The sequence below is a fragment of the Grus americana genome, chromosome 5 (assembly GCF_028858705.1).
Source record: "Grus americana isolate bGruAme1 chromosome 5, bGruAme1.mat, whole genome shotgun sequence".
In the NCBI taxonomy this organism is placed as follows: Eukaryota; Metazoa; Chordata; class Aves; order Gruiformes; family Gruidae; genus Grus; species Grus americana.
In genome coordinates this window covers 36,920,383-36,939,688 of record NC_072856.1, presented here as the reverse complement: position 1 = coordinate 36,939,688, position 19,306 = coordinate 36,920,383, and the positions used below count along the sequence as shown (strand labels likewise).

General features: G+C 40.3%; 1 protein-coding gene across 10 annotated transcripts in view; it reads right to left on the bottom strand.

Moving 5' to 3' along the window:
* MEIS2 (Meis homeobox 2) overlaps positions 1 to 19,306 on the bottom strand; it is a 174,168-nt gene that overhangs the window by 111,392 nt on the left and 43,470 nt on the right. For all 10 annotated transcript variants that reach the window (XM_054827277.1, XM_054827281.1, XM_054827279.1 and 7 more), the window contains exon 8: positions 9,392 to 9,537. In XM_054827277.1, the coding sequence (XP_054683252.1) occupies positions 9,392 to 9,537 (146 nt within the window). The remainder of the gene's footprint in view (positions 1 to 9,391; positions 9,538 to 19,306) is intronic.

Sequence of the window (19,306 nt, the reverse complement as noted above, 5' to 3'; positions counted from 1 at the left end):
TCAAGAAATTGGTCTTTCTATCATAAAATAGGGGATCCTTGAAAGACTTGTTAAGTACAATTTGTGGATAAAGTGGCTATAGCATTTAACGCTTATTAAGACGCAAAATTGTGTGTGTTTGTCTGTTTGTCTTCCATTGTGATTTCACTGCTTCATCTCGTCTGGCTTTTTCAAAGGGATCAGAGTTCCACTGGAATTAATGGAAGCAGGACTGAGAGGTACACACTGTTAGGCACTAATCTCTGAATTATCTGCAAATATTTGAAGACAGAGAAATTAAACCTGCATTTTTTTACCTTACCTGGGAGGAAAGAGAACTGCTTTTATCAAGATCCATGTACGTTCACAGAATATCAACTAACAATGCAGCTTACATCGTCTTTGGGTTTTTTTTAATTGGCATAACAAGCTTCAAAGTAGTCTAGACTAGGCCATGATCTTACAAAAACCTACTCCTTTTATATACTTAGTATACATTAAGAAAGTGAACAGGAGCTTTCCCATTGCTATGCAGTTTAGTCAGATAGTATTTCCACAGCATATCCACTTTAAAATGTCAAGCTGCCACTTTGAAATGTACCTCAGACCAAATAAAAGCTTGATCCAGATGACGGCCAAATTTCTATAGCATTAAACAAATTAATATATGCAGATTTTTTTAAAACACTAAACTACAATATTTGCCGCTCTTGGCCACTCATTGTGCTGAGATTGTAAGAGTACGTCATGAGATGTTAAACATTTTATGGACATAAGTAGTCAACCGCTACAAATAAAATACATGTTTTGAACCGCCATCATAAAAAGGTAAAACCAAGATTTAAAAAAGTCTTTACGGCATTATACAGTGAGTTGACAACCTATCATCCAGTATTAGACAAAACAACTGAAATTAGTTCTGGCAGATTTGGGGCTAGCAGTTAAAAATAAAAATAGCAAATGTAAAAGCATGAAAACTGTATTGCCATTATGCTTAAAGACAATAATAAATCTTTAAAGATGCCAATGATTGCTTTGGATACTACAAACGACTGCTGCCAATCAACTCTAAAATATGTAATGCATGGTATTCTAAGTATCCTAACTCAAGGCAAACTCCACAACACCACAAGTAATATTGTCTGCCATAAACTACTCTCTTCATTAGGCAACAATAAGAATTGACATCTATGTTTCTTAGCAGTTGTGGAACTGTTGGCAGAAACATGCCTTTTTTTTTTTTTGTTTACAGTATAATTCTAATTTTGCAGAAAACTTCTTTGCAACCAATTACTCTGCCCATGGATCTTGAAAGGAAGGTCTTAAATAAACATGTCCTGAGGCAAAACTGAGAGGCAGTATCACTTTGCACAAACAACAGCAATTGCTTTTTCCCTAAAAATATATTTTATATATACATATACTCGTGTGCACACACTACAGAGAAAGGGAGGAACTAGGAGTTTCCTGATGACATCTGGTTCAGGTAGTGGAATTTGAAGACACTCAAAAGAATTCTCACCTTTAGTTGACTGTGATCTTGATTTTCAAAGGCTGCAGTGTACAACATTTATTAATGCAACGTTCTTGGAGTGTTTAAACACTATTTATATTTGCATACGCTTTAGTTAAATTCCCTTTTACCTTGTGAGCCTCGAAGCCACAACTCTATATAAATGAATTCTTGTCACTACTACTTCCTTGTTTCAATTACTTTAAGGAATTCATTACTTGGACTTTGGTATTCTTTCTTCTTTTCTTTTCACTTAATTCCTGTACTGACTCTGCAGACCTTTGTAACCTGACAATAACAACCAGAAAACACCGGTGGCTGATCCTGTCTTTCGCTAGGCCACATCCAGTTTGCTCAGTCGAGGCTTTTCAATCAAGCCTCAACTAAAATCACGCACATGCTTTTCGTTACACTCTGTTCGCAGTAATTCCCTGTTTGAAAATGGCAGGTAAAATATTAAATTGGGAAGTAACATCTAGCCATGTTATCTGACGGATTGGCAGCGGCTGACCTCATATGCCACGTGGATGAAATTCACCTCCCCGCACAATGTCCTGACACATTGTGTTGCCTGTTGAGGAGGAGGAGGCAAAAACAGAAAAACAGGCAGGGCGGTGGGGAAAAAAAAAAAAAAAAAAAAGAGTGGTGAAGGTAAAGCGTAACTAGCCAACATCAGACAGGGTAGTGTGAAAAACTCTTATAGCGGGCCTGGAAAAGGAGCATTAGGTAGGCTCGAGAGCCTAAATCGTCCCGGTAGTGCTGTGAAAGGACTTTGCTGCAGCCCCTCAGCCTGGCGGGGATTTGGGGGGAGAAAGGGGACGAAGGGAAAGGGAGAGCCGGAGGGGAAGGGTGAGGCGTTTCCTTTGCTTGTCCCTTGCAGGATTCGCAATTCGGGGATTGTATGGGGGGGGGATGTGTGTGTGTGTGTATGCGTGCGTGTGAATTTCACCCTATATATAACTTGGAATCTTATTAGATAACAACTCGGTGACACTGCAAATCCAGTATTTCTCAGAATGCTATTTTTGAAGCTGAAACACACAACATATTTTGATCTCCAAAGAAGTACAATAAAGATCCCCCCTTCAAAATAAAACCAGAAGTCAAAAAAAAAAAAAACCCCAACCAAAAAAACCCCAAACACCCAACCGAATGCACATGTAATAATTTCCAGGCGGGCTTCCTGTGATTGTATCCGATTATTTAAATTTCGGACTGTCTCTTTAATTTGAGGAGCGGGGAGAGAGGCGACAGATGGCAGACAGAATTGACTTATGTCCTCTATTCTTCTGCAGAAGAAGGGGGAGTGCAGAAAGTTTGATCGAGGCAGAAGCTACAGTACGCAGGCCTGGCTATAACTATCTAATAGGTCTTTTGACGGATCGGTTCGGAATATTTAGGTTTTTTTCCTCCCCCAGACAGGCTTTGTAACAAACCCACGGTCCTGGAGGTTGCCATGGGTGACGAGAGCGCTGACATCCAGTCCCAACTACACATAAGCACATGACAAATGGGCCCGGAGCCCTCCGACAGCCCTGAACCTTGGTGACCCCCTAAAATACCCAGCCTCCCCATACCCACGCCCAAAACCAAAAAGCATTACCGAGTATATTTTATAAAACCGAAAGCTTGCACTTAATTGGAAACACTGCCGTGTAACCAAAATGCTTAGGACAGCATGTACAAGTAAAAATAAATCACGCAGCATTGTTATTTAATGCGCTGTGACATCATTTCCTGAAATTAAACAGAGATGACACAGATTCAGACAGTCCCTGCTAAGGTTCAGTTCAAACAATTCACAGATGTTTTCCTCCAGCCAGCAGAAAACAATGCGGGGCTTAAAGCGCTCCTCTCCCCCTCTCCCTTCCCCTCTCCCCAGCCTTTTCGCGGGTACGAGGAGGTATGGCAGTTTTATCATACATGCTCCCGCAAAAATATTCTTTTTTTAATTTAATTACTCAGGCTGTTGTACTAAATAGATGGATCATTGTGTCACAAAAGCATCAATTTTTCAGAAGAAATAACAGATGTCTATGTAACAATGATTAGATTAACCACTCCCAGACAAAGCTAGCTTTTGAGGCCCACACACCCCATGACCCCGGGTTCCCTCTTCTGTAGGGGGTGGATGTAGAAATGTCAGATCTAATCTCAGATTCCATTTTTAAAACAAACAAAGCCCCACCCCCACCCCATCTCAGCTCTTTTCTTTTAAGACTGTGGTGGTTAAAAGGTATATGAACGTTCGGTCTGTTACTAAACCTTTGGGACTGATTTTGTGGCCGAGGACTAGGAGCGCTCGGAGGACGAAACCTTTCCGCCCGGGATCAGAAGTGGCATTTTGAGAAAGATTTCCAGTTTTACTCTGTCCAGGCTGGCGACGCCGTAGCGCAGGCGGGCAGGACAGGAGGGGGATGCCGGTGGCATTAGGCAGGGCTCTGCTACCTCCAGCAATAACAACAAATGCTTACGGCAGCTGCCAGCTCTTCTGCTGAGCGACCAGAGCCACGCTGGGGTACAAAGATGCACAGCTCCATCACCTTGAGGACCACAGGACCACAGGTCATGGGAGTTTAACATTCAGATGCTGGTTTTTCTTCAGCACTAGGGTGAAATCATTTAACCTCTCCTCACAAAGTTTACCCAGCTGAAAAATGAGCGCAATATTATTTTGCAGGACGTGCTTCCAGCTGGGTGGTGTTTGTACAGTCGGAGAGGTCTGTCCTACACCAGCAGGCAACTTATTACCTGGCTGCAAACTCAGCACACAATCAGCCCTGCCTAAAAAGCAGACCCGGAATAAAACCGTACCTTAGGCTCCTCCAACTCTCTGACTACATGGTGCACTGAAGCGGAAACGGCAGCCATGCGAACCCACGCGCAGGTCGTTTTACAGGAGAATCAGAGGACATCGTCCGAGTCCTCGGTGTTCCCTGGGAGCGTACAGCACATTGCAATGCGATCCAACACAAGCACTGAAATTCATCAGAATGTCTTCACATTCCTGTATTTTCTTGAGTCTCCCAGCCTCCTTGCCACCATTTTAACCGGACAAAGGCCTGTTGTATTTTTGGATTTGTTTCTGGTTTTTTAAAGTATAGCAAAAAGATCAACATGAAGAATGCTTCTCCTGGATCAGGACTCTGAGGAAAGCTGTTCTTCTGCTGTTTGATATGAAAGTTCAGTGTGGAGTGCAGTAGTCAGCTACATTCCTAACCTTCCTTTAGGTATTACGCCTAAAATCACGATACAGGAGGAGATATTTATGAAGGTGGGGTAGTTTCAACTGTTTTGAAAGCTTGCTCCAAGATTGGCTTTGGTTGACGACATTCATTTCTAGAATCAAATCCAATGAATAAAAATCGCTGCCCTGTATAAAAGGTTTGGTAAGCCATTCATCAAAATATGAGATACACATTATATTCTCAGATACACCCACATAAATATAGGGGGAAAAAAAATTGTTTCAGTAAGACTATTCATATTGTCCTATCTGGCCACCTGAATATGGCAAGTTAGGAAAATTAATTCAAGTAAGTACAAAAGCTGTGGCTGGTTCATTTTAACACATTCCAGCAGAACTTACTCTAGCCTGACACCCAAGCAGATAAAACCAAAATCTACTCTACAAGAGACTGTGTAAAGAGCAAGATTTTCAGCCAGAAGATTGTGGAAATCAGGCTAAAATGACACTGTTCAAACAAATGGTAGGAGACAGAAGTTCAGCTAGCAAAAAAAAAACCAAAAAGGCAAAAAACCCAGCTCATTTCCACTGACTTCAGGGGTGCTATCCCAAATACCATCAGCTGGGTATCTGGCACTGTCATAAAAAAAGGTTTAGCTTGCAGGCTACCGTTGGTATGTCTGGTACTTTTAGTTAAGATATACATCTGCTTACAGACTGTAACAAAAGAAACAACCAAAATAGGATTTTAATAAAGGGCATCACTCCAGGTAAGTGTCAAAGGATAAACGCGTCTCTGCTCTATCAGCTATGTAAAAGAAGGGGAAAAAACGTTGAACATAGCAAAAGTGTAGTCCTTGATGCACTATGCTGCCGAAAGGGATGAACTACCAGTGGTACAAGTCCATAGAACAGTATAATTACTTCCTTTATAACTTTGCTCTCTTCTGATTATGTACATACATTTTAAAGGTCCTCCATCTTTCAAAAGGGCATGGGAGGAGGGAGGCCGGCTCTGTATAGCCGCTAGAAAGAAATCCTAATCTCAACGTTGGTGTAAGCCAGAGGTGTCTATACATTTGAGCACTTCCTGTTTTCACTTCGTGATCAAATATGTTCTTTGCAGGGCAAATAGGGGAGCACTTGAGGGAGGAAAGCAGAGATGTCTGAGAGGCTAATTGAGTGTACTAAGGACTCCTTGGCATAGAGGAAAAGGAGTCTTCCAAAGCTATGAATAAACTCTCGGCTTGGGTCAGATTTCTTGCTGTTTCTTTTCTTTAACCACCTTTGAACTCAAATAAAAACAGCCTTAATGTCAGGTTTACCTTTCTGATGTCGTAATCTTTATGTACTATTGAAAAGCTTATACTACCAGACTAGGATTTCCTCTACTTTCTTAAACACTGGATATTATCCAGAAAAAGCATACACATTTCCAACCAATTCATCCTCAGATCTTTCATCTTCCGGTGCTGTTGTAATTCCAAATGTAAGACAGAGCTCAGTAAGTGAACGAGAACATGACAGAAGCTCCTGTTCCTTGCATTTGATTTCCAACAATAAAAACACGCATGTGTATCCTATATCAAATACAATTAAAGTTACTGCAAAATGGAAGCTGTGATAGGGGTTAGAAATTGTTTTGAAAGACACAGCCTGTCAGATACATTCATTCTACATCAGAGTTCAAGTGCCTGTCTCTTCAAAAGAGCCACTTAGGCAGCTCAATTTTTAAAATCGGCTACCTTAGGAGTTTGCAAACTGATTGAATAAAGGGGGAAAAAATAGCATTTTATTTAAAATCATAAGTAAATACAATTAGCCAGAGCTGAGTTACTCTCTTTGAATTTGCTAGTCTAAAGGAATTTCAAGTTTAATCCACGCCATAAGAGATGGATTGCCACTGCCTCTCCTTCCAGGGAAACCAGAGGTTAATGATTTTTGTCATATTGAGACTAACAGCTAACAATTGCTACAGTTGGCCTTTAGTATTTTATTTGTCCTTTTGAGGTATTCAGAATAGGTGACAATGGCTTGCAGTTGAGAACATATGTAGAGAGACCCCTGTGGCTTATGGAAAAGTTGCTCCATGCTGGTTGGGTGTTTGAAAAAAAAATACAACCAGAGCTCTTTTATGTTCCTCTCCTTAATGAATGCATGAATGTCAAAATGTACCAATGGCCCATTCAGGGGGCAAAGCCTAAGCAGCTCCTTCTTTAAGAACACATCCTGAGATGTAAAATACATTTGCTTAACAAATTAAAATAATGAGATAATTCAATTAGTTTCTTTAAATAAAAAAAAAAAAGAGAGAAAGAAAAAAGGGTACATCAGGGGATTATTGTAATACAAGAACAGGTCATACAGCACAAAGGAGGAACAAACCAATTTGAAATAAGGTTAGAGTAGTAATGAAGGAATGTACATTGAATCATGCACCGCCATTGTAAGGCTATTTACTTGAAACAACAAAATTGTACATCACGGATTCCCCCGTTCTGGCTCAGCCAGCGTTGCACTTTGAATGGACAAGCTAATTTGAGAAAAAGTGCGAGATCTTTAAAAGAAAGGAGTTCTCTTCCTTCCCTGCATGTGTTTATGGCAAGAATCTTTCTGAATTTACATTGCACTGGTCAGGGGTCTCCATTATCAGTTTGCAGGTCTGAGAATTACAGCACAGTAAATCTTTCAACACCTGCAAACTCATTAAAGCCTGGACGATAAAAGGTTTCGGGCTTTTTTGTGTTCATTTAATTTGATTTTTGCGAGGCCATCCTCACCAGTGATGGCAAATTTCCTCAATTCATGCAGGATGGAGAGGGTCAGGAGAGAGACGATGGAAACAAGGAAAAGGGATTTCAAAAAGCCAGGAGGACTTTCCTCAAGAGAAGCGAGAGGCAGTTGACTGTTTAATAAGCATGTGTCGAATGCTTTCAAGGAGCACGTGAGAAAGGAAGACAGGGAGGAAAAAAACCCCAAGATATCACAAGTTTCATAAGAGGAAATGGAGTTAACACGGAGACACGTACAAAACAAACCGGTTTATTTGTGGCCCTGCTTTTTGCTGTCTGCCTGTACTACTCCTGTAAAGATACCCTACAGCTAAATGAAAAACCCTCCACTCACACTCACTCGACTTCCAAATTAAAAACATTTTACAGGTTAGTAAATCTCCAGCTGAGGTGATGTAGCAAAGAACAGCTGTGAAGTAATTTTGATAATGATGAGAATAATAAGCACATGGCAAGGTTCAGGGCTTTGCTGTTGCAGCTTCAGTGCTCCTGAATAGATAAAAGTGATTAAATACTCCTGATTATCCCTGACCAATATGTAATGGATTTACAGCCCTTTCAATTAGTCAGTATTTGCTTAGGACTCATTATTTTGTCTTTGGTTAAGTAATCAGCCCAGAGACTCATGTTCTGTCTAATTCCTCTGAGCCAAGTGGGTACAGGGCACCTGACCTTTGAAATGGCCATAGCTGGGAGGCAGGAATAACCACTGCTCCAGCAGAGACACTGGCTATTCCAGCTAATCCTGACCCCACAGGCCAGATCAATGCACCTTAGTTTGCTACTAATGTCCTTACATCAAAATGATGGTTTAGAAATGTGGATCTATCGCTCCCCCCCTTTAGCTGTGCTGCTAGCAGAGCAGTTCGATAGTCCCTATCATAAATAAATCGGGTACCTTGTCCTGAAATCATTACACTGTAACCAACATCAGCTACCGTGGAAATTTATAAAACTTTGGTAGAAGAAGAGGTAGTTAATAACAGTTAGCATTTTAAGTCTTATCAAGTGAGAAACAATTTTACAGTGAGAGGAAGAGGAAAATCAATTGATAATTTTACCAGTTTCCATTATTTCCCACACAAAGTAAACTACAGAGAGTGTTACTAGGTTCTCTGCGGAACCGTGTTTTGATGCCTAAGTGAAGCTATAATAGTCAACAGAACACCAACACATAAAACCAATCGCAAGCGGGAGGATAAAGATAGCCCGTGGAAAGCATCGCTTTGTCACATATTTAATCTCTCTCCCCCAAATGTGAATATGGCGAGCATTTAACGTAATGGACTTGAAGGGAAGCTAAAAAGGTGCTTATTCGCTCTGTTATGCAACTGAAGAATTATGGAACCTGTAAGCCTTCTATATTTCCCACAACAAGTAACAATTACGAGTTTGCAAGCTGCTGCTCTGACTTCTGTAACATCCACAGTGTATGTCAGCACACAGAGACAGGGGCTCTCTCTTCCACAACGTACATCTGAAGTTTGTGTAAACAGAGGCCAGCAATAAAGAATCCAGAAGGCAGAGATTTATATATGCTAAAGCAAGAACACACCACACCACCCCCCTCCCCCTTTTTGTCTTTAGGAACATTTTGAATAGTTCAAAGCAAAAAATGGTTATTTCATATGTAGGTGTTGTTCCATGCTAAGGCTTTGTATCTCTCTCTCTCTCTACAGGCATGTACGTGTGTGTGTATATATATATACACACACATGCATATATATAGGTTTCTTTCAGATTTGTCATGATTCCAAGAGCCAAGAAAAAAAAAATCTAGAATTAAAAAAAAAAAACCCAACAGTAATTGAACCCTAATAATGGTCCAAAAATTATGGGGACAATTGATTTCTAGTAACGATGAATAAACCTCATTAGGCTCATGAACAGAAATCTATTTTGGTTTTAGGCACCACTTACTGTGAGATGCTGGAAAAGCCACGCTCTCATGATATTTGTTGCTACTTTGGGGAAAATGCCTCTTTTCTTCTGACGCTTTTTGTCCTTGTCTGGGTCATCGTCATCCCCTGTACCAGGTGAGGCTACACTGTTGTCTAAACCATCTCCTACAACAAAGAGAAAAACAGGAAGGAGGAGATATTTAATGAACAAAATATAGAAGCCAAAAAGTATCATTAATTACCAAGACACTACCACAGTTTTATTTTGATTTGCTAGATCAGGCACATACAGTTTCTCATCGTATATGAGCACTGATACAAATATGTAAAAATTAGAAACCATGTCTCTCCAAATACTAATTTTGCGTTTCACACATGCATATATCATTAATTCAATTATAATTGTGTGCTTGACATAGTGCAATAGCTCTTTGTCAATTATAGGATTCAATGTGGGAAAACCTGCCACAAGAAAACCCATTCACTGTAAATGCATCCCTACAACCATTCTGAATACGTACTATAAGTAATCAAGTTAAATGTTCTGTAGTCTATATATTCGAGGCCCTCTGCAGAGGTGGCAGTAACCATGTCACCGTTCAGTGCACATAACACACTGTCAGATGAGCCCCTCCCCGTAACCATCACCTCCCAACACACATACATACGCACGCACCAACACGTACACCTAGTATGACCCTGCATACAGCATTTGCATGACATGAAAACTTCTACATCTCTGCATCAGTGATTATTATCATTAAAAAAAAAAAAAAAGATGCACATCAAGGTAGAGCTCTCACTTAATCAGAACTTTCCATCAACATCTTTCTCTTCTGTGCTTTTCCCTGGCATTAATTGTGCATTAGCAAAAATCATTTACTTTTAACAGTCATAGTTATTTTTTCTTGCCCTCCAGCAAAAATGCCTTGAAAGCCTGCCTGGAGGGCATCTAAATTATGTATCTGAAAAACTCTTCTGGCAAGGCATTGCAGGACCCCTACTTTCTTAAAATTCATACGAGCACGTCTTCCTGTTTTTGGGAAGGCATCAATCAAGAGCAGCAATATATGCCATATTCCTACATTAATATTTGAACTAATAACTTTAAAAAAAGGAAAGAAACAAGATCCGACTTGTGGCATAATCAAATGCAAAATAAATGAAGAATACTGGGACAGCACTGAGACTTTATAGATTGCTGTGTTTTCCTTACACATCATTAGCCCGGAGCCACACGAAAGAGGAAAACAGAGAAGTGGAGAGTTTATGCTCCCTGCTGGTGTTTAAGAAGCCGAGGTCCTGGAAGGACATCTGGGAATTGTGCTGAGACGGTGGTTTTTGTAATTTAAGAATAGACATTCATTAGCAGTAAATGCCATAAATCCCATGCTAAGTAAAAACCTTGTCCAAGAAAGCCTAAAACAATAAACTCTGTGCTCAATGTAGCCTGAGCTAGACGCTCCATAGCTTCCTGAGGAATGCTATAGATTCACGAGCTAATTCCTATAGCCTTGTCTAGCTCTGTAGTGCTGCTAAACGAAATACGTTGCTGCTACGTACAGTCCATTTGCTGCAAAACTTGCATTTCAGCTCCATCTTCCCTCCCGTGCCAGATCACCCTTCTTCCACTGCCTCCCCTCTGAAAAACCAACCCTTTTGGACGGGAGAGACAGAAAAAGCCGCAGCAAAGAGCTGGCAGATTAATTTTATTGACATTTCCATTTTCACTGCAATGTGATACCCTCCATCACATGGAAGAGATGACCCTCACTATTTACAGACTGACAGGCCACTTCATTACAACCACCCTGCCCCAAGGCAGAGCAGCTCCTTTCCATCTGCCCAAACACCAGAGCAAGACCCTGAAGTCGCTGCTCTCTTTCTCATGCTCCTTTTTTTTCTCTTTTTTTTTTTTATTGTTTGTTTCTGTTAACGATAGAGAAAGGAGAGTCGAATCACAGCAAACTAATCGAAGAGATTATGGAAGCCTTAAACACTGTAACCAACTGTTCGCTTTTGCAAGATGTTGGTTATTTAGAAAGCGCTCCTTTCCGCTACTCTGTGTGTCGTCGTCCCCCCCATATATTCCACCCTGCCCCTCTCTCTCTCTCTCTCTCACACACACACGCACACACGCACGCACACACACACTTACTTTCCACTATGCCAAGGAACTGCTGCAAGGCAAATTCTCACAAACACTAATGGCTTCTGACTGCTCCTTGGCAACCCCAGCATTTTAACCTGGGTGGATATGCTCTCCAAAATACAGACACTGGAGCTATCTCATCAGCTGTTCATGTGACACAGATGGAGAGTGGCTATTAGGAGCCAGGCAGCGGGCCTTGGGGATCTGAGGTGCTGTACTGTAGCCTCAGGCAGTTTTGAAAAGCAGTACCCGGAGATGGGGAGAAAAAAAAATCCCTACTGAAAGTGCAAGTTTGAAGTCAGTCAGTCTGTTTGTCTATCTGTCGTGCAGATAAAGATATCTTTGTCTCTTTATGTAAAACCTACGTGTGTATGCACAGGATGCGTGGAGCTGTAAAACTTCCACTCTGCACCATCCTTTCACACCGCAGAAGCACCGGTTCACTCTCTGTATGGACAAATTCCTGTTTCTCTGCATATACCTGCTCTCCTCTTTGTGAGCATCCTCAGCAGGAGTCACCTACATGCTAAATCGGTGTTTAGACCTTTTGGAGAGGCTGTTAATATCCTGGTTTTAAAAAGCTAATAGCAGCCCAGGACATGAAAGTTCAGCTAAAGCTTCCACTGCCTTCCCACCTCAATCGGCTGTTGAAATGGTAAGTCAGTGCTTCCTAATCGGTTCCATAACCTCATGAAAGGAAATCCAAATATCGTACCTCCAAATGACCTCAGAAGACGAATACAGCAAGATTTGTTGCTCCTGGTGAACTACAGGCCCAATCCTGTTAAGCCGTATTGTCTGATCTTTAATAGCACTACAACTGCTCACATTAGTCGATACGGTTTCTAGTGGCAAGAGATCATAGACCATAGTAGACCATAACTGACTTTTCCAAGATAGAATGATTTACTTCTTGGATATGGAGGGCCTGATCCTAATTTTCTGTATCCAAATAAACGTGAGTTACTTTAAATGAAGAAAAATAAATTATCAAAAGTGAAATAAAATGAACAGACATGAAGGTCGCTCTACTGAAGACTGGATTGAGTATACTTTTAACTGCTATATGAAGGAATCCAAAGTTAAATCATTTAAACCATCATTACAAGTGATTCTGCTTATGTGAACTGTTCATATCCTGACTTGGGTGGTAATTGGTAAGAAGAGTAAAGTCCTAACTTGTATGGAAATTGCAATTATATAAGCATAGTTATCCCAATTTTCTAGTGGGGAAATTAAGTCTAGATTTTGGCCTACTGACTCTCTCTTTCATACAGCAGCAAAAAAAAAATGAAGGGTGACTTTCTTCTGCTTTGCTCACTGTTGACTCGTTTATTCTTGTGCAAAGAGTACAAGTGATTGCAAAAACCTATCACTGTTCTAGGAAAGTGGAGAATTCTTGAGTGGCACTCTCTTTGTGGAGATGTCAATGACTACGCAGGATTCAAGCCAGTAGAGAATTAGACATATTACCCAGCTTGTTTAAGATTATATCAATGCTATATAATAGTCTCAATAACCTCAATAAGGCAGAGAGAGTTTACGAGAAACTTTGCAAAGTGACCCACACGGGGTTCCTTAGAGACCTTGTCTTCTAGAGGAAAGGTTTGTGGAGGAAGCTGAAGATGCAAGTGGTCTTTACGCAGCGGGAAGTTAGGCTCCCACACTAGCTCTGTGTGCAGGCACTCCTAGCATGTGCTGAGGGTTTCTTCCCACAAGATACATTATTTTGCATGGAAAGCAAAGGAGACTACCTCTTATTTAAAAAATACTGAATAAGTAGTGAGAGCAGGGTTTCCATTGCACTGTAATTTCAAACTTCACTTGCTGCAAACTGATTTCCTTGGACAGAATAGCTTGCTGACCCCAATGTTCATACAACTAAGGACTCTTCAGGAAACAGAGTCCAGTCCTACAGAAGGCAAGTCCAACCTTATTGTATCAATGAATTCCTCTTTGACAGTCCTCCACACTATCAGTATTATCTCAACCCAAGTCCTTGTTTGTGTTCCTCACAGAGTAAAGACCCAGCAACAGATGAAGCAAGTGCTGCTTAGAAGTTGCTCATCTAGTCTTTTCACCATTTGCAAACAGGATGAATAACAGATTCCCAATCAATGCAAAATGATAACTGAAAAGGATAACCCAGCCAGGTCAAGGCACGGAAGCATGGTAAGAGCCCAGAATCAACCTCTAGATATAGTTTCTATTACCATCATAACAAGCAGAGCAGTAAGAAAAGTGATATCTGGAAAAATACATTTCAGGACCCAGTGTTCAAGTTTCTTCACCATCAGAGTTCCCTCAAAGCTTTATGGTTTGTCATGCTAAAGGAAAAGAGAGAAGAGCAGGGATATCTAAGGTGGGGGGAAGACAAGACACTTCACCATTTTTCTAAAAATAGTGCAAGCAAGGTGAAAACCAAGTTAAAAGATTCTGAAAGGGATCCTTTCTGAAAAGGAAAGCTGCAGTGCACTATGTTGATCTTACGTGAACTACTCTACAATCTTTCAATCCAGTATTTTGATGGAGTACAACGTGTAGATATAAATGCAAAATGAAGAGCAGAATCTACATGCAGCTTATATTCACAATTTGCAGTTATTTGTTTATACTTATAATCTGTCCATCCAGACACATAAGTATTGTAAACCATTTTTAATAAGGATGTTCGACTTAGTAATATGATCCACATCACCACCAGAGAAAAATCTTGAAAATCTGGTTAATTACCACTGCCAAAAAGCTGGAAAGAGAAGTGTTTGAATACAGTTTGACGATAAGACAATCTGTGCTGTAGGGAGGACTAATAGAGAGAGAAGGTCAGCTCCAGAATCAAAGACCCTTCAGGAGAACTCCTTATCTCCATTCCATGCTGTTAAAATCATCAGACTTTTAGCCTTACAGATTCAGCAGATCACAGCTCTTTAAATGAAGTGCTGGCTGTGAGGTTGGTTTTTCTTCTCCTCCTCTTAATGATCACTGTTCATGGAAGCTGACTTAGTCTCCTCACATCACAGAAGCAATCCTTATCTACCACATCTTACTGCCTAGGGAAACTAAGTTAGGATAGGTTATGGGTGGCACACCTAGGACTTTGAAAACCACATACAGTTCAAGTGGGCATCCCAGCTTAGAGCTGTGACATTGTCAGCAGCATTCTGCCAATACGTGTGCTGGTTTTGTTGAAATACTTGACTGCAGGAGGAAAGGGGCCACCAGACGCTGTTTAGGCCTGACACAGGCATCCGAGGTTGAACTGCATGCTCAGGCACCACTTGTCCCATCCTGGAGCAGCGTGTCTGCAAGTGAGCTGCTGTAACCAGCCCCCTGCGTTCCCTTCCTTCTTATTTCTCTGAGACACTGGACACATGTCTCATGGTGCTGTGTCACATGTTTCAGCGAGCATCTGGGGGAGAAAAAAGGTTGGACCCTGGTGCACGAGAAGGAACAGGAAGACTTCAGACATACAGCACTACCATCTCTCTTACTACAACAGATATTATTCTTTAGCCCTTCTAGCAGCAGGGAGGAGATGAAGAGCTAGCCTTCTCTCTGCTGGTCTTCTAGAAGATCTTTTGCTTTCCAGAACATAACCCAGCAATTCCACCAGTCTGATACTGTAACGATGACATTTCACACAATCCGGGCGTTAATAACTATTGTAAATTCAAACAGGAAGAAAAGGAAGAGAACTTAAGCCACCATCAGACCTTACCTACAAAGCTATTCTACTCGGTCTAATCACATTTTAGCGTAGTTTGTCAAGTCCCTATTGCCATCTGGCAATATGTGCTAAAGGCTTAAAAAGTTGCATGTTATCTGGTATCTAAAGTGTATTTACAACAAGAGACAGAATAAAACCTGTTCATTTTCTATTTCTGGATAGGCACCTTTCTATAATCACTAATTTATCTTATTTTCAAAAAGGCATTTACAAATATTTTATTATTTATTCGAAGGCAGGAATGACATTCCAGCTATGTTATTGTTATAGCCATGCATGCTATAAAATTGGTGATTCAAATCTTTCAGAATTATTTGCAGAACTGTAATGTTTCACATTTTCCCTTTTATTATTTTCCTGTCCAAAAATAAGAAAAAAGACTGGCTTTTTTGTGCCCCTAATTGCCTGTGCTTAAAGCTCGTGTTTATTTGCGAAGTGAATCGAGAATCCTTAAGAGATTATATTCAAAAGGCAGGAACATATTTTTTCTAGATGTTAAAGACAAAACTAATAAACACCAGTTTAAATTTTAAGCTCTTTTATACAGCCAGTAGGCTTATGGTTCGTTCATTATAATCCAACATTTTTTCACATCAGGTGAAAAAAGTGTTCCAATGCAGACAAGGGGAACAGTAAAGCAACCTGCTAATTACTGATCTCTCTTACGTTCCTGCTGTGCTAAACTGTCCGGACATGTTGAAGTGAAATTTTTCTGCGATTTTCAAGTGACTAGTTCATGGCCCACTGCCGTGGAGTGCAGGAGAAGGGATGAAATGCTTTAGTTTACATGCAACATTTACTAACTGTGTGGGTTTTCCGACATTAAAGAGGGGACAGTGACCCATGCCACCTTTTTCACACTCAAAAGAGCACTGAAAAAACAGTCTTCATAGGCTTACCTCAGGCTTCCCTGGCCCTTAACACCCTCCCCCCAGGGTAGGAGCAGAAAGAGAAAAAAGAAGGGATTTTATGCTCCTTTCTCTTCAACTTTTCAGGCGGTATAAGCAGCATTTAGCAAATTCAGCCTCCAAATGGCTCCAAATGCTCTGAGCTGCAGGGGCTCATCCTTTGTTAGCCTCCCTCTATTTACACAGGATTTACGCAGGCTCTCCACTGAAGAGACCACATGTTTCTGACAGAAAGCACTTCCATTCACACTGCATCAGGCAACAGGATTGTAACCACTGCAGCTTCACGCTGACCTGAGATTAGGGATTTCAGCAACATTGAGATGGTAACAATCTGCTAACTAACGAAAATTATCCATGGAGAACTCTGCTGCTTACTCCAGTTAAAACTACCGTGGCCAGATAGATTAGGTTACTTAAAATGACAATTAAGAACTAGCTACTGGCAAGAATATGCGTGTCCATCTACAAATAACATACGCACACCGAAAAATATCAGCAGGAAAAAAAAAGAGGAAAAAAAAAAAATCAGACTGCAGCTTGGATTAAAACAATTTCACCCACTGGCTGAAGACATAAAGTGTAAAAACAGACAGATGGACACATATGTAAATGTGGCTGCATTTGTTTCTCTGGAGCTGGCAAGTTAGTAATAACAGTATAGTTTAATAATTTATTTTCCATGGTATTTTCACACTGGTTAACTGGGCACTGGCAACATCCATGCGGAACTTCAGGAGCAGAATAACTCCTTCTATGTAATTGCTACTGGGGCAAACAAACTGAACCGAGGGACCTCTCTTGGCCCTACCTACAAGGACTCAGTCCTGGAACCTGGTATCAGACTGGGGATTTTTCATTTTTATCATTTTTTTTTTTTAAACTTGGTTTGGCGAGTCAGGGTTTCTGCGCTGAGATTTTTTCCAAATTTAATATTTGTGTCAGAGTTTTTCAAAATGGATTACACACACAAGCACAACAAACATTGCTGCTTGGAGCTTGTGTTTTGTTGCTCAATAGCCTTTCATGGGGCAAAAGAAAATTAGATGGGAACACCGGGCCAGAAAGGACCACACAGATCCAGTTTTTGAGGAGTTTTGTCGTCTTAATTCGGCGAATTATTTTGCTTCTGCAGCAAAGAACAAAACAGACCACGCATCCAATAAGCACGTAAAAAGTACACGGTATATTCTAAAGTTCTCCATAGTATATCATAATAAAGCTCTTCTGGGCGCTCAATGATTCATTTTTAGTGATCTCTCAAATGCCCTTATCCACAGTTAACACTCAGATTTTATTAAGGAAGAAAGCAGGGACAAATGTCCACTTAAGTCCCAGCTCTCAAATTCAACTCTGCTTGCGCTGCAGTACCTAAAGCTAAAGCTTCTTTAATGTTCTATTCACCTCCCCTGTGTGGCATTTCTGCTAACACAGAGTTCACAATCTTTCAGCCCCAAACACAGAAGGCTGCTATCTTCAAGTCATCCAAGGAATGTGCCAGATACTATCATCTCCCCTGCAATACAAAGAACCAGAAAGAGGCAGAGACCAAAAGGAGACCGTACTGATCAGGTTACTAAAGTCCAGAAAGTCTTTCCCAGAATGCTAAATGTTAATCTTTGAACCAGCAAATGTTATAATTAAGATCCTTGTAGTTGGAGGAAATGCTAGCCTGAGAAGTCAAAGGTACAGCCATTTGAAGTTGTACTTTTTTGCACGTTTATCCTAATCTCGCACCCCTCGTGCTGGCATAACTGCCGTCAAGCACTTTGTTCTATTCAAGCAAAATTATCATTAATGTCAGCGGCAGTTTTGCCTGAGTAAGGAGTGTAAGACCAGATCCTTGTCTTGTTCACACAGAATTGCAAGCACTGCACAATTCCAGAGGAGATATACTCATTAAAACTTGTGGTTTATGCTGATTTATGATGCTCTTCTGTTTAAAAGTGAAACTCACTTTGTACCTCACCGGGAAAGTGTTCAATGCACTTGTTTCTACATGGTTTTAACTTCAACTCCCTCCCTCCCTGCCTCAGCACAAGTTAGGAAGTTTACTCCCAGGTTTTGGCACCTAGGCTGAAGGAAAGCATTATTAAATTAGCTTTAAGTATTTTGTCTGCTTCGGTAATTACTTTGCAGTGTGAATGTAAATAGCTGTTATTCTGTTTAAATTTTTCATCCTACTAAATGCTGTCACACAAAGTGTCCTTGTGCTGCAGTCTAAATGGAGTTCTTTTCAAATCGCTTTTTTATATATTTTTAGAGAAATATTTTTAGCATTCTCGTAGTAGTTCTGTTAAGAATACCAGCTGCAGACTTTGGCTACAGCTGAGACAACAATAACAAGTCATTAAAGAAATCATGAGACAAAAAAACTTTTTTTTTTCTTTTTTTGCCTAAAGCACATCTTCTTTAAGAGACCATTTTCTTCCTTTAGTTCTTTATCCCTATTGCAGTAAGTGGGATAGTGTTTTTAGTTTCCTCAATCAACTGTGCCAAAGTTAGTATACATTAAAAAGCTATATTTTATTTTAAGTACCATTTCTTATTTGCTATCCTGTTATTTTTGTCATTAGAATAATATCAAATGTGGGCAAACTAGCCAAGTTCAATTAACATTCTACCTGTAGTTGAAGTAATTAACTTCAATAGTATCTCATCAATATTTAACCTTTAACATTTTGCAGTTGTTTGTATATAGCAGAATGTGGAGGCCTTAAAGTAGATGATGGCTAACATCCTGTGCTGTTCTTCTTCATTAAATCATTAATGTAGTTTCTTTAAGACTAAAAATGGCTTTTTTTGAAAAAGAAAATAGTCATCAGAACATGTCAATTTTCCTTACAGCTGTTACAAACTTACAAAGTGTGAGATAGTTCAATGTCTTGCAGTTCCCTTTAGACAACATGCTGTTGGATACAACTGCTTGTTCAGGAGACATCCCCTAAAAGGATGCCCACTAATACAGCAAGAGTCCATGTACTGTCCACATTAGAAACCTCTCTTTTCAGGGTTATTTAGCTATTAAAAAAGCACCAGCTGAAATATTGCATACAAGTACACATTGACAGGATTTTTTCATCATTTCCAGAAAAAAAAAAAAAAAAGGTTAGGACTAGAAATGTAACAGACATTTATTCCTGAGAG